The sequence below is a fragment of the Gymnoscopelus microlampas genome, assembly GCF_963454915.1.
Source record: "Gymnoscopelus microlampas genome assembly, chromosome: 20".
NCBI lineage: Eukaryota > Metazoa > Chordata > Actinopteri > Myctophiformes > Myctophidae > Gymnoscopelus > Gymnoscopelus microlampas.
Genome location: NC_139957.1, coordinates 30478284 through 30492166, shown reverse-complemented (window position 1 = coordinate 30492166; position 13883 = coordinate 30478284). Strand labels below are relative to the sequence as shown.

At 41.1% G+C, this 13883-nt stretch overlaps 1 protein-coding gene across 2 annotated transcripts in view; it reads right to left on the bottom strand.

Moving 5' to 3' along the window:
* The window catches only part of LOC311036581 (hypoxia-inducible factor 1-alpha-like), a 30373-nt gene that overhangs the window by 3334 nt on the left and 13156 nt on the right, over positions 1 to 13883 (bottom strand). For both annotated transcript variants that reach the window (XR_014599862.1, XM_084045354.1), the window contains exons 2-14: positions 11913 to 12103; positions 10344 to 10495; positions 9965 to 10049; positions 9177 to 9286; positions 7483 to 7685; positions 7123 to 7229; positions 6655 to 6802; positions 5769 to 6043; positions 2774 to 2991; positions 2160 to 2282; positions 826 to 1076; positions 411 to 510; positions 212 to 317 (exon numbers count right to left, since the gene is read on the bottom strand). Coding sequence is in view for 1 of the 2 variants with exons in the window: in XM_084045354.1 (XP_083901480.1) it covers positions 212 to 317; positions 411 to 510; positions 826 to 1076; positions 2160 to 2282; positions 2774 to 2991; positions 5769 to 6043; positions 6655 to 6802; positions 7123 to 7229; positions 7483 to 7685; positions 9177 to 9286; positions 9965 to 10049; positions 10344 to 10495; positions 11913 to 12103 (2069 nt within the window). In the remaining variant the exon portion in view is untranslated. The remainder of the gene's footprint in view (positions 1 to 211; positions 318 to 410; positions 511 to 825; positions 1077 to 2159; positions 2283 to 2773; positions 2992 to 5768; positions 6044 to 6654; positions 6803 to 7122; positions 7230 to 7482; positions 7686 to 9176; positions 9287 to 9964; positions 10050 to 10343; positions 10496 to 11912; positions 12104 to 13883) is intronic.

Here is a 13883-nt window from a genome sequence, read left to right as displayed (position 1 = left end):
TTTACTAAAAAACTTTTCTGAAGTATGGAAAATGTATGAGGTGGGCAGGCAGGCAGGGCATACCTTTTCAAACATTTATCCAAAATTCATAAAAGGTTTACTGTTCAAGAGAATGCACAGTACACCATATTATATACTACATTTACTTTTTTCACATAATTTAAAATTCCAGTGTTTAAATTGATCTTTTACGTCCTGTCTACTCACTCACCTGTGGGTAGAAGCAGTATGGTCGTACGGGAGAGTGACTCTGGTGGTACAGTCTCATTCACCCTCAGCTTTTTCCCCTGCTCAGGCACTTCCTGGAGTAACGTGCCCTGGGAAATGACAGAAACTCAAGTTAGTCATCCCTCAAGCATAAAAAGAGAACAAAGCCTTTCAGCCATATTTAGACACCAAGAAGAATTTACCAATGCAACAGCCTCCCCGACATCACCCAGTTTTCGTTTGCGCTGTACGTTCTGTGCTGCCAGCGTCCTCAGTAAGACTTCTTTGTCCAACTGTGGGCTCCTGGAACAGAGGGACAGGGATTTTGACATTAGGATTCAGTGGTATACATGTATAATTTCATGCCTTCCTGACATTTAATTGGTGTTAAAAATGAACAAAAAACCTAAAGGTTGGTGAAATAACAAGTCATTGTAGCATGTACTGTATGACCTTCTCTAGCCTATAGTGCTGTTTCTAATATGCAATTAGCGTACTTTTATATATTTATGGCCAATATAATGACGGATAGGAAATAAGCAATCCTAGTTCACATTTTGGCGATCTAAATGTGATCTGCCTCCCAAAGAGAGCATGTGCTTTGGAAGTCTTGCTTACCCCTTAGACAGCATGATCAAAGGATTGGGTGTAATCGGTGGCTCAGGGGGCACTGGGGCAGGGGACGATGTGTTCTTATCTGTAGAGCTGAGATAGCTGTGGACCTCCTGTGTAAGGTGAGGAAGGGAGCTCTCTGAGCATTTGACTGGGTCAGAAGGCAGAAGCTCTTCTGGGGACAGAGTGCGCAGCTGGAAATCATCGTCCATGGGGATGTAAGGAGCCAACATCTCCAGGTCGAGGTCCTCCATGGCCTTGGGGGAGAAAAAAAATGAAGAAGCTGTGTTGAGCTTCAATACCAAAGTGCCTATTCATGGTGACAGCAGTGCAAAGACACTTTTCCTGGCTAGATCGATTTTGAATCTTAGTCAAAGGAACTCATGTGGGTCCAGTACAATTGAAGGATGTGCCCGGGGCGAAAAGATGGACATTCAACTGAAGGCACAAACGCATAAAAAGACACAAACAGACAAAGATTAGCTGGGTTCAGCAAATCACACAAATATATTCCATTCGAGCAAATCAACCAGAACTGGTCCAAACTAAAGTAGATTTAAGACTTGCTTTGATCAAAAACAAATTTGTAAACACTGCAGTGAGTGTTTAGAAGTGTTACTTCTAACCACATGTGTTGGCATCAAGCAAAGGTTTGGTTAAAGGAATAAGTCACTTTATTTAAAAAAAAAAAAAAAAAAACGTTTTAAACACTTCTGGCTCAAACCGCAACATGCATGAGCAAAGAACGCACATGGGCGTGCCTGTGTGGTTCACATGCACACGAGCGCCCAGTAAGATAAAAGACACTATTGCACTTTGGATGATGATCTGAAATTGTTAAAAGGAGGATTTGATTGATACAATATGCACATCTGAAAGTAGAACAACCTCACTTGTGTATTAGGATTAATTTGAGATCTGGACCAAGTGTCAAATTAGTTATTACTGTTACAGAGAACTTTGTAGTTATTATTGAGAAGATTGCCAATTTGTGGTTATGTATAATGCTATGTTTTTGTATGGAATTGTCCCCATGTCCTGTTTACGGACATCGAGGACTGCAACGTAAATACATATTTCTAATATTTCAATGTGTTATCCTCAGGAAAGACACTGTGTGCATTTTATTGTGCATTAATAAATAAAAAAAACTTAACACACCCTCTGAACCTACTAATGATCTTCAGTCATTAAAATACAGTAGCCACAACCTTTGCTGTGTGTCACCCCCCCTATCTCTCTCCCCATTTCCTTTCAGCCTACTATCCTATCAATAAAGGCAGAAAAGGCCCCCAAATATATCTTTAAAAATAAAAATACAGTAGCTCCTGGGATTGTACCTGTGTCGTGAAAGGGGTCTTGGGTTGTGTATCAATGGCAAACAGCTTCTCTACTAGGTCTAGTTTGAAATCTGAGCTCATGTCGGAGTCCATGGAGAAAAAGAAGTCCATCGGGCTGTCAGACTGCAAGGGGGACAATAACAAATCAATGAGCCATTCCTCTTTCAGCATCAGTCAAATCTATCACAATTTAGGCATTTAGCAGACGCTAAAAGTGTGAAAATAACTGAAACTAAAATAAAAACTAAACTTAAAATATATAAATTAAATTTAAATTAAAACTAATGAACAATGCAAAACTAACTAAAACTATATAAAATTAAATATAATTGCATTTTTTCATCCTACTTTTTTGAAGCTTCTATAAATCAAGGAATTCATCATAATACCTGAAAACTAACACTATGACTAAAACTAGTTAATTAATAAAACTACTTGTAAAACTAGAGCTAAACTGAAATTAAACACCAGACTGAAGAATTTAATAAAACAAACAAATTAATATATATGTATATATAAACAAACCAATAGCTACTTAGTAAGTAGTCCTTGACTGCTATCTACTACAGTCTATTGCAGACAACGCCCATGGTGTGAACTCTAACAGGTCTTACTTCTGTGGAGCTCTGGCCCAGGTTTGGGCTTCCTGGCGTACTAGAAGAAACTGGTGTGTAGGGCTCAGCCTCTGTTTTCTTTGAGATGTTGCTGCTGGTAATATGGGGAGGCTCACTGGGCGGCATGGGAGAGAAGGGCAGGGCGAGCTTGTCACTGGTGGCAGGCAGCATCACATCATTGTAGAGAGGCACCTCCTTGAGCAGCTGGATCTCTGAGTCTGCAGGAAGGAGAGGCCAAGAAGACAGAATACTATTATATGGCTGATTCTGATATAGGTTTTGTTGGTTGAGTAGTGAGTTTTATTCCAATTGATGTTAGCCTATTTGTCTGCACATTGCTATAGCTAAAAATAAGACAGGGAGTCTAACAATGGCACGGCATCTGTCTAGTCTTAAATTATTGATAGTTAAGTTACTATGTAGTATGCAGTTTGTGAACAAAGCCTCACAAAACATGTGGTGTTCAGTGGTTAAGCTGCACTATCATAGGATGAGGGTAATTTAGGCTAGAGTAAGCTAAGCCATTCTAAAAGTTATGCTGGCTATTGTGCAAATTACAGGATAGAGATATGCCTGGATTGTGGCAGTATTGTGTCATTGTCGTTGCAGCCCCCTGGTGCCGATCAAGTGCCAGTAACGCAACAGTGTAGCAAAAGCGAGTGCTGTTTCTCCAGTGGAATCACACCAATTCACCTGCTACCTGTAGGCCTATAGTGAGGACCGATGAGCTGGAAGTGGGTGAATCCGACCCATAGACTTACTGACTTGGGATAAAAAAAAGCGGTTTATCTCAGCCAGTCCTGCCAGAATATCCCAAAACCATTTCATGAAACAGAAATCATCCGACTACTTCAAACCCTAGAATTTCATAAACTACAGCAAAGAAGCAGACGCTGTGTTCTGTTTTTCATTCAGTGCAGCAGTGACTATAACCGCTTTTATAACCAATACTTTATAGGATTGGAAAAAGGTTTTGATTAAGTTACATTGACATGCCAGACTGTATCCATTCAGTATAGGCTAGAAAGGCTATCCTATCCACATTTTTCTGGGTGACAAGTACATTTTTCTTTTCCCGTTTTCTACAATGTTTTAACACATTCGGTGCCAGAGTTGTATTAAAAAAGTGACGTTGAGTGCCAGAGATCTCACCGTTTGTAACGCTACGCTGTTTACAGCTGCAGACTCCACGACGAGCACCCGATTGTAAACAATATATGCGTGCACGACGGTGGATGGTCCTGGCTAACGCCTGGAACAATAACATCTCTCAAGCGAGTCATCATGGCGGAGTGATCTCGGATCGAAAATGAGTGGTTTTCCCCAGTGTAAAAAGTTAAGGAAATATGGAGGTTTTTTGCAAGGAGATAGAATGGGGGCGGACGGGAGACAGTATTTTTGGCACGGTGATCCATCTGTCCCTTCCTTCTCAGAGTCACCGTGGGTGATTCCAGAGCCGCTTGTGGAAAAAAACGAGAAAAAAATTGATTCACGTAGATTCCCGGTTTTGGCATGCAATGTCACTTTTTGCAAAACCGTAGATTCACGGTTCTGGCACCCAAGGTGTTAAAATATATTCCAAAAGATATTCAAAAAATAAAAACAAAATTAAATCAGAAATTTAAACATAAATGTTTTTTAAACATACAGAAATCTATGAAAAAGCAAAAAAAACGTAGTGAAAATGGCTGATCTACAAGCTCATGCTTGCTTTTTTCACTAGTTTTTTCACTAGTTTAGGTCACAGGGAGGTAGACAGGGAGGTAGACATAAAATTTCTCTTTTGGGCCTCAAGCTAAAGAGTTTGGGAACCACTGCCCCAGGCAGCTGTTTGTGTGTAGTGGGTGCGCATGGGTGCAAGCTGCATGTCACATTATACAACAACAGACACAGTGAACAATAATGGATTGAAAGTAGAACTTAATTGTAATAATTATAGCAATTCACACAGACCGACGATAAACGAGAGAGAGCTTTGTATGTGCCTCCCCCCTGCTGATTTGGACAGATAATCATTAGGGGTGTGCCGATATATCGTCCCGCGATATATCACGATACGTTTTCGTGACGATATGTATCGTTTTGGGGAAAAAAAATATCGTTTTTGAAAAAAATATATATATATTTTTTTACAATCATAATAATCAGGCATGCAAACGGCCCCGAAGTGAAAAGAGTGACAACATGTTTTTTTTTCGGGTCAGGTGTCATACTATTTGGATTCAAAACGGCTATTGTAGCTGAAAAGCTACAAGTTTGCATGTCTGAATAATGCAAAAACAGAATTATTTGTTTGCATTTTCTTTTTTTCTCCTCCATATATTTTCATAATAAAAAAAGTGCGTATCGTATCGAAATCGTATCGAAGTTGTGAGCCAAATATCGTATCATATCGTTTCGTGAAATTAGTGTATCGGCACACCCCTAATAATCATCCATTAATAATTTTGTATGATTAATGAACGAGGCTCTGCTGGGGCGGGGGGAGGTGACACCCACGGCTAGTCTCCTCAATGCCACGGTGAGATGAGCATAAATGTGCATCGGGTCCAGTATGGGTCTAGAGACCCAGTCGGACCGGGTCTAATACATTTGAATGATCCTCAGTCCGTTTCGGACCAGTTTTCCTCGATCCCACTTCGGGCCGGGTCCAATATTATCGGTCCGTTTCAGACCAGGTCCAATTTTTTGGACCCATGCTACCCTCTAGTATGTGTGTGTGTCTATATTACATTTTATTAGTATAGCTCTTCTCACAGAGAGGACTCACAAAGTGCTCTACATATAGGAATAAAAAACACAGCATGATGCATACAAATAATTAAAATCAACAGAATGCAAACTGTACAATTAATCTCAGGTAACAAAACAGCAGACAAATTACACACGAGGAGGATGTGTGTGTGTGTGTGTGTGTGTGTGTGTGTGTGTGTGTGTGTGTGTGTGTGTGTGTGTGTGTGTGTGTGTGTGTGTGTGTGTGTGTGTGTGTACCTACCAGGACAGCTGAAATCCAGGGCGATGATGGTGTCTCCAGCAGCTGGGGCCAGGAGAGTGAGAGCTTCAGGCTCCTCCTTCAGCTGGTCATACAAGCTTGTCATTGGTTGAGTCTCCGCTGTCTGGCTGAACAGCTTGATCACATCAAGTATGTGGCCTTTCTCCTCTTCCAACTGGAGAGGTGGAGCTTCCACCACCTGCTCCTTCTCTTCTTTCACTGGCTTAACATCCTCTGTCTGCTCCAGAGACAAGACTAGCTTCTCCTCTTGGATGCCACTATAGCAGAGGAAACACGCATACCAGATATTAGTACAGAAATCTTTTGCTTGAATGATTATACTTCTGTGACAGAAGATCCTGGACGGTTTCCTGCAAAGATTACCCATTTTCAAATGAAAGTGGTAGACACTTTTCATGGTACGGCTCTGTAAGAGGCTAGTCATCTATAAAAAGGGTCTGTCTGCATTTCTGTCTGTCTTTTTGCCCGTTCAGAGCTCATCTCACAGACCACTGGACTGATCCGTGCCAAAATGTGGAGATGATTGAGGAGTCATCAATATGACGTTATCGATATGCCAGAGGCATATTATAAAGGCTAAGTGCATGTGCCTTTATTGTCATTAAGGTGTGGCTCTGTCAATTGGTTTTGCCTAAAGTATAATGACTCGCTATAGATGAAATCATGAAAAGTGGCAACAAAAGATGCAGAACGTCCCGCCATCAATATGATGTCAGTGAGCCACGCCGTTATTTGAACCCCATATAGTTTTCAGATATATCCCATCGGCAACAGTTTATAATTCATGCTGACAGTACACTGATTGGAATCTGTACTTGACTCTTCTGAACAGACATGCCCCCCCCTGCTTCCTGAACCTTGAAAGTACCTGAGCACAAAGTTGACGCAGACCACACACTGTGGTTGGGAGTTCTTGTTGTTGTATATGACGGTGGCCTGGGTCTCCACCCAAACAAAGCCTCCTCTCTTGGCCAACATTCGGTACTGGCCTGTGCTGACCTGGCCTTTTGCAAATACTGGAGGAAATGTAAAGATATTGAAAGAATAGAAGAGATTATAATGTTTTCCATTAGTGCAGTCATTTGGTTAAGGTTCATATAATAAACGGCATCCTCATGGTAACTAGACTAACCACTGGGCCCTACAGTATATACTTCAGTGTATGATGACAATGCAAAGCAAAAATATTCAACATGCCAGATTGTACAACATACTTTCATTTTTGAAAATGTTCACCTATAATGACACGCACAAAATAAGGACGCCAGGTTGAAAGAGGTTACGTAATGGTGATCTATTCACTGCTAGAGTACTGCTAGAGGTGTTTTGGGCTTACAGTTGTGGTGGGTCTTGTTGAGATGGTCTGAATCCAGGGCATGATAGTATTCATACACAGAGCGATTCAACAGGTCCTCTGGGTCATACCCCATTAGCTCCGTGATTCTATAGGAAACATGACAAATTAAAAAAATATATTAAATTCTTCTGATGGCAAGTTTACACAGAATATAAATGGGAGCTCAACGCATGTTGTACTCATCCTGAACACTAGGTGGCTCTGGAGCAATACACCGGCTACGGTTGCGCTTCCATCCATTCATGGAAAGTGAAGAGCACTGCTCACAGCAGATTACTATAAGCTTGTTCCTTACGCAACCTCATTAAGTGTGAACAAGTTGGAGTGAGCAGTACCAACCTCTCGTCACAGTAGGTGAATTTCATGTCCAGGGTGTGGCGGCTGAGGAAGGTCTTGGTATCCAGGGGGGCTTCAATGTTAGATGGGTGTGGAATGGGATCACAAATCAGCACCAGGTAGGGCACAGGCGGCTCCTTGTGTCCGCTGGTTGTCTGCTCAGTGGGGGTCTCAAAGACACGCACGTGACCTGAACAGTGGAGTACCTGGGGAGTTGCAGAAAGAGTATTAATGTGGCTTAAAGCTTGCAAAGGATGTTTATTGTCATTCTAAACAAACACGACAGGCTGCTGTTAGTGAGAATAATGTTCTTATACTAAAGTCAATCTTATTTGTGACTGCAAATAAGGCTTTTGGACATGGGGTGTCATTTATAAATATATATATTTCTCAATTTAATTGCCGCATACAAGGCCTCTGCTTAAAATTATGATTTAAGGCAATCACTTAAATCTACACTCTTAACTTTACCCAAGATTTGAACCCCCTGTAAGTGTTTATATTTTACAACCGAGTTAATAGAGCACGCTTGCTGGCTTAGGCAAGAAATTTAAGCAGTACCACTTGTCAAACAGACCACAGGATCTAAATGTCTTAAAGGAGCTACACCATGAATTTAAATAATAATAATAATAATATTTAATATCATATTGTTTATGTCCCTCAAACGTTTTTCAAAAGGTTTGAGCCTAAATCAAGCCTCAGATATACTCATTCCAACTAACTTCTCTCTGGCTTATAAAGCACTTTCACCTGCAATAGCACATTGTCCTGTTTGGCACGGGGCGCTATTGAGCCAGTTTGTATGCATGCTATGTCCTGGTTCTGTGTGGATAAAGTAAAAAAAAAAAAAAACGAAAAAATTAAATAAAAAAAAAAAAAACTTTTTTGATTTTTTTTTTTTTTTTTGGTTGGTTAGAACTGAAAAACAGGAGGAATTGTTCCCAGACGTGACGTAGGCAGGGGGAACAAATCTGACGGACTGTTTTCAGACCAATTTACATAAAAACCACAGATAGCCTATGAAAGCCTGCATGCTCGAAGTTGGGTATTTGTTGGAACAGAAGAGAGGTGGGGGAGACCAAAAACACACAAAAATGAAGAAAAAGTTAAAATTCATGGTGTAGACCCTTTAATATAAGAGCAGGGAGAGCAAATACAATTTAGTTAGTCGTAAAGATTGAAAGTTACATAATGTAGCTTTATTTCAGGGATGTTACTGGGACAAGACAGAAATTAATTAATAATAACTAGACCTACTCAAGAACAATGCAAGCTAGTAATGCATGCCCCACTCGGTTATTGCATACCCCTTGTACCCATCTGTCTGTCTGTGTCCTTTTTATGCCAATATATGGAGATTTCTGTATCTGTCTGTTTGTGTCCCTTTTATGCCCATATATGGAGTTCCGTGTCAGGCATCCAGGCCAGTATATTGTCAGTCCTATGACATAATATTGATGACATCAGGGTACTCCATACATGGGGATTAGGGTTTAATCAATAGTTTTGGGAGATCCACTGAACCGACTGACTTCCCACTCGACGCATCACTCCTCTGCGATATGCATGCCGAGTGATCATCAGTCGGGCAGTTCTCGAGATACGCTGGTGACAAACTCAGAGATTTTGTGAATTTATAGAAGGATAATAAAATATATGTAATTTGTGTGTGTTTTTCTCTTCTTTTTGCTTACCTTCCACGTGGCTGACTTTACATTAACTGTTCGCCCCCTACTAGTAAGGGTACATTTCATTCGAAGGAAAAAGCTGCGTTCTGAGTTTGGTTCCTTGGCTTTTTTGGAGCCTGAAATGACAGCACAGGATGAGAGAAAAAGTAATAATCTGTCTTGTCATCATGGTTGCATGTTACAGAAATACCTGCTCTAAATCATTTCATGCAGTCTATTTGTCATGGTTTTAATTCTGGGTTTATTTATATTGCTGTCTTTAGCTGTCTAAATTGCCAGTTTGTACTAATGTGTACATAACTGCTTCATAGCGAAAATGTACTGACAACCCTTTTGCAAAGTTTTTACCCTTCTGTATGAACTAATAGAGATAGCATTTTAACAAATAGTACTACATAATCAACATCACGTTTCGAATGTTTATATGGATAGGGGAAAAATATACAATTGTCTAAATGTTATAAATTGACATTGACCCTCAGAAACGAATAATTGAATACGCGGTCATTCAGACAAATCCCTAATACTGTTGTGTAAAGCAAGTTAGGAAATATACCAATGATTCACTGCACTGTGCCAATAATGCTGAGTGCATGCGAGTACAGACCAAAGAACATTAATCATGCGTGACCAAAGGACTGGAGTGGGAAATGCCAACTCATTCTGACAGCTTCATGTGTGAATTTGCCAGCTTAGAGCAAAAACGATTGATGCACTGACTTGTGTGCTTGTCTATGCTTGTCTCTCTCCATTAGAGGCATTTTATGATGGAGCAGACCTAATGTTTTCCTCACCTGTTCTGTGGACCAGCATTTCTCTCAGCTCCTCCTGATCACAGGGGTGTGTGTAGTCAAACACACTGTGTCCGGTCATGTCAAACTGCAGCGGACAAAGACAGAACAGAGAGTGGAAATATAGCAGCCATCATTTATCTTAATATAGGACTAATTCAGTTACCAGAGGATTTTATCCCGGTGCCGTCTAAACTCAATCAAAATGCCAATGTTATCCACATTATGTCCTTTATTATAATCATTTATATGCCTCATAATCACTATTTCACCTAATCTCAGATGACACATTTTTTCGCTCTTTTTTGTATTACTACTACCATTTATTTATTATTATAATTACAATAATTTATTTCCGAGTAAAGGAAAATGTCAAACCGACCTGTGCCAGCCCCAGGCACTTGTTGACATTCTCGGAGAGATAGATCATGTCTCCGTCCTCAGACAGCACCAGGAGGAATCCCTCCAGAGCCTTCAGGTAAGAGCTGTTCAACTGGCTGTCCAGTTCTGTCTCCTCCACTGCCTCTGGCTCATCTGGAACAGAGAGGAAGAAGGAATGGGATTTGGGAAGTGACAAACAAAGAAAGGGTTAAGAAGAAAATGTGGATGGTGGGCCAGAAAAAAATGTAATGATCAGGATTCCATAAATCAGCCAGCTCTTTAGAATTTAGTGCGCTGGCTCAAACATGCTTGCATGGGCAGGGCACTGCGACACGCACACACACTCGCACGCACAAGAATGACTGCAAAGGGTTGAGACAGATTCGGTGTTTCTACGACCAAGCTTTTTCCGTGGTTGGTCCCAAACTCTGGAACAGCCTTCCGTCCACTATTAGGTTTGCCCCCTCCCTGGACACCTTCAAATCAAGACTCAAAACACACCTCTTCTCCCTAGCATTTGAATCACCCTAGACCAGAGTCCTGCAACGGGCGCGTTTCACGGGTGAAAACTTTACTTCGATAAGATCACGGGTACGGGCGGTACTGAACTAATCGTGGGCGGGTATCATTTTATTGTGAAAATCAGAGAGCACTGTTTCCGCCCAAACAACATCACTTGTGTAACTTAACACAGCACAACTGCATGGAGCACGCTGGTCAGTTATCTTAACTCACAAAAACACATTGAACATCCTGTTAAACCTTCAAATTAAAACCATCTGACGATGTAAACAACGACACATGTGTGCTGCATAGATGCGCGTTCGTGCGCGTGGCTTAAGCTCGCTCCTCCGTCTTCACTTGATTTCTGTACAAACCGGACCACTGAATGTTGCGCTGTTGTTGAAGGCTGCTATCTTTTTCATCTTTTACATTTTACTCTGCATGTAATCACGGGTAAACGAGCGGACAACGGGTCGTTTATTTGACGGGCGGGGTGGGTCTGGTTCGTATTTTGAAATAATCACGGGTGACAGGTCGGTCTACGGATCTGAGTATTGACGGGCGGGGCGGGCGAGGGTTCTCAAAATTTGACCCGTGCAGGACTCTGCCCTAAACTCTTTCAATCTAGCCTGCACCCCTTATGCATTTGTTTACTGGGTGTACAGCACCTTGGTTCAACGCTGTTATTTTAAATGTACTCTATAAATAAAGATTGGAAGTAGCTATAGGTAAAGACTTACTCATTTTCCAGGTCATTTCAGGAAATTACCTTTAGAAGATCCACAAGGGATCAAAACGGGTTTTTCTAATGATGTCTTTTTTACCTTTAGCTCGGTGTGCAGGTTCTACTTTTAATTTAGTATACGCCTTTGACTCAGCACCCACTGTGAGTATAGTTGAGTTTCCCTTAAAGTTAACAGAAAAAAAACTATTCATATAGTGCAAGTTATTTCTACTAACTGACTACTGGAGCAGCAACCTAGTTCATGTGCCATCCTCCAAGCAAATACACAAAACATACAATAATGGACCCATACAGGTAAGTAAGTTGATTAACTGCACTCACCAGCGTTGAGCAGCGTCCTCAAACGCAAGTAGCTGATGGTGAGCCTCATGATGGAGGCCTTGTCCATGTTGGAGGTGACACTGTGGGGCAGGGGCAGCTCCTGGGCCAGCTCGTAGAACACCTCCGACTCCTTCCCCCGTCGACATCGCGCAGCATCCCGTGACTTCTCCTTTCTCCGCTCCGAGCTCACCCTGCGGAAGACAGGTGGCAGGTCAGCTACAGCCTGGCCAAGGTCCTGTTCTGACCCGAGCATACACACGACCATGGTTGGCATCCTTCCTGCCTCTCCGCCCGTCTTAGACAGCCTGCTGATTCAGGCGTTTTTTCCCCAGACACTGCACTGCCTGTTGACTGCAGAGGGCTGCGGTAGCTGAGCGACTGTCTGCAGGCAATCGAGCGCGAGGTACTCCACACTAGCCGCTGTCCCGCTCCCTCTAGCTAATTTACAAACACATCCCTCGCCAGCCGTCTTATTGGCTGCTGACCAAAGGAAGCAAAGTGAACCCCCTAAGTGATTGGCTAAGTGAGGGGGCTTGGTTCACATGGATTCTCTAGTCTGTCTTCCTGGTGCACACAGCTGGGCTACTGTACGACACCAATCATCCTGACATTTATGATCTTGGATCCCCAGACTCTGCTCTACTGGAAAAAACACCCAACATGGACATATTGCACAAACACATCTACTTCTCTTTCAGAAGACCACTTTTTTTAAATCAAGCTACAGTTAAATAATGGAGGTTAACGATGTCACATCTTTTGTTACACCAGCCAAATGTTTAACAATAATTAGAATAGGCTTAAATATAGCCACGAAATTGTGCTATTGACTTCAGTCTTTCTCACCATAATGTGACATATGGATCGATTTCTGCGACTCAGAGGTCACACATCCTGTTTTGTTCAGATTGGGCTTCTTGATATACTGTCTGTGATCTGGTCGATGGCTGGAAGGTATTCTTGAAAGCTATTGATTAACATTGTGACATACACTGTATGCTTAGCCCTGGTTATCAGCAGGATGTACCCATTAGGTGACATTTCTGATTCTCGTTATTCATCCAATTTGTGATCTTGATTTATTTCCACTGTAGATTGTTAAGACTACAAATACAGCTTCAATGTTAAGGTTAGGCATACCTAATCTCAATTGAAATTTTGAACAGAAACTCACTTAAAAAAGCAGTTTTTCGATCTGTATCTGTGGGCAAGAACCCCCTAGTGCAATATCAATGGGATTTGGGAATATTTCCAGATTAAAACAGACCCAAATATTCTAACACAAACGTGCAGTTTGCATATGTATATCACGTATGCTTGAGCATAAGTAAAGTTAGCTAAATGAACAGCATGTGATGAAGTAGGCAAATAGAACAGAGCAAGCGGAACAGATTTTAAATGAGTTATTAATATGAACAAATAATTGTAATATACTAAATAATATACAATCAAAAAATAATTATTATTTGTAGCCCTACATCTGTTATCCCCATTCCAGAACTAAACTATTTAGAAGGGAAGAAAGGTGTGGCTAATGGACTGGTACCACACAATAGGCTGATCCTCTGGGAAATACTTTAGACAGCAAAATGCAACAAATGGACACATTTCAACTCTGGAAAAGTCACAACTAACTAACAACCAATAAAAATGTCAGTGCTTCTCCCAACTCCAGACATTTTAAACCTAACAAGCAATGTAAATGATGTGCTCATTTAAATTTAGCCCATTTAGTGTCAATGATGCGGTTCATATGCAGTCATGAATAGCAGCATATACAGATCAATCTAAAAAGAAAATGAATATTGTGGAAAAGTTCATTTTCTTCCGTAATACAATTCAAAAGTTAATTGCACATAAAGTGAAATATTTCAAACCTTTTTTGTTTTAATCTTGATGATTATGGTATACTAGCTCATGAAAAACAAAAATCTCCTGGTACTTGGCTGTGTTGACTGTTTGGACTTGATA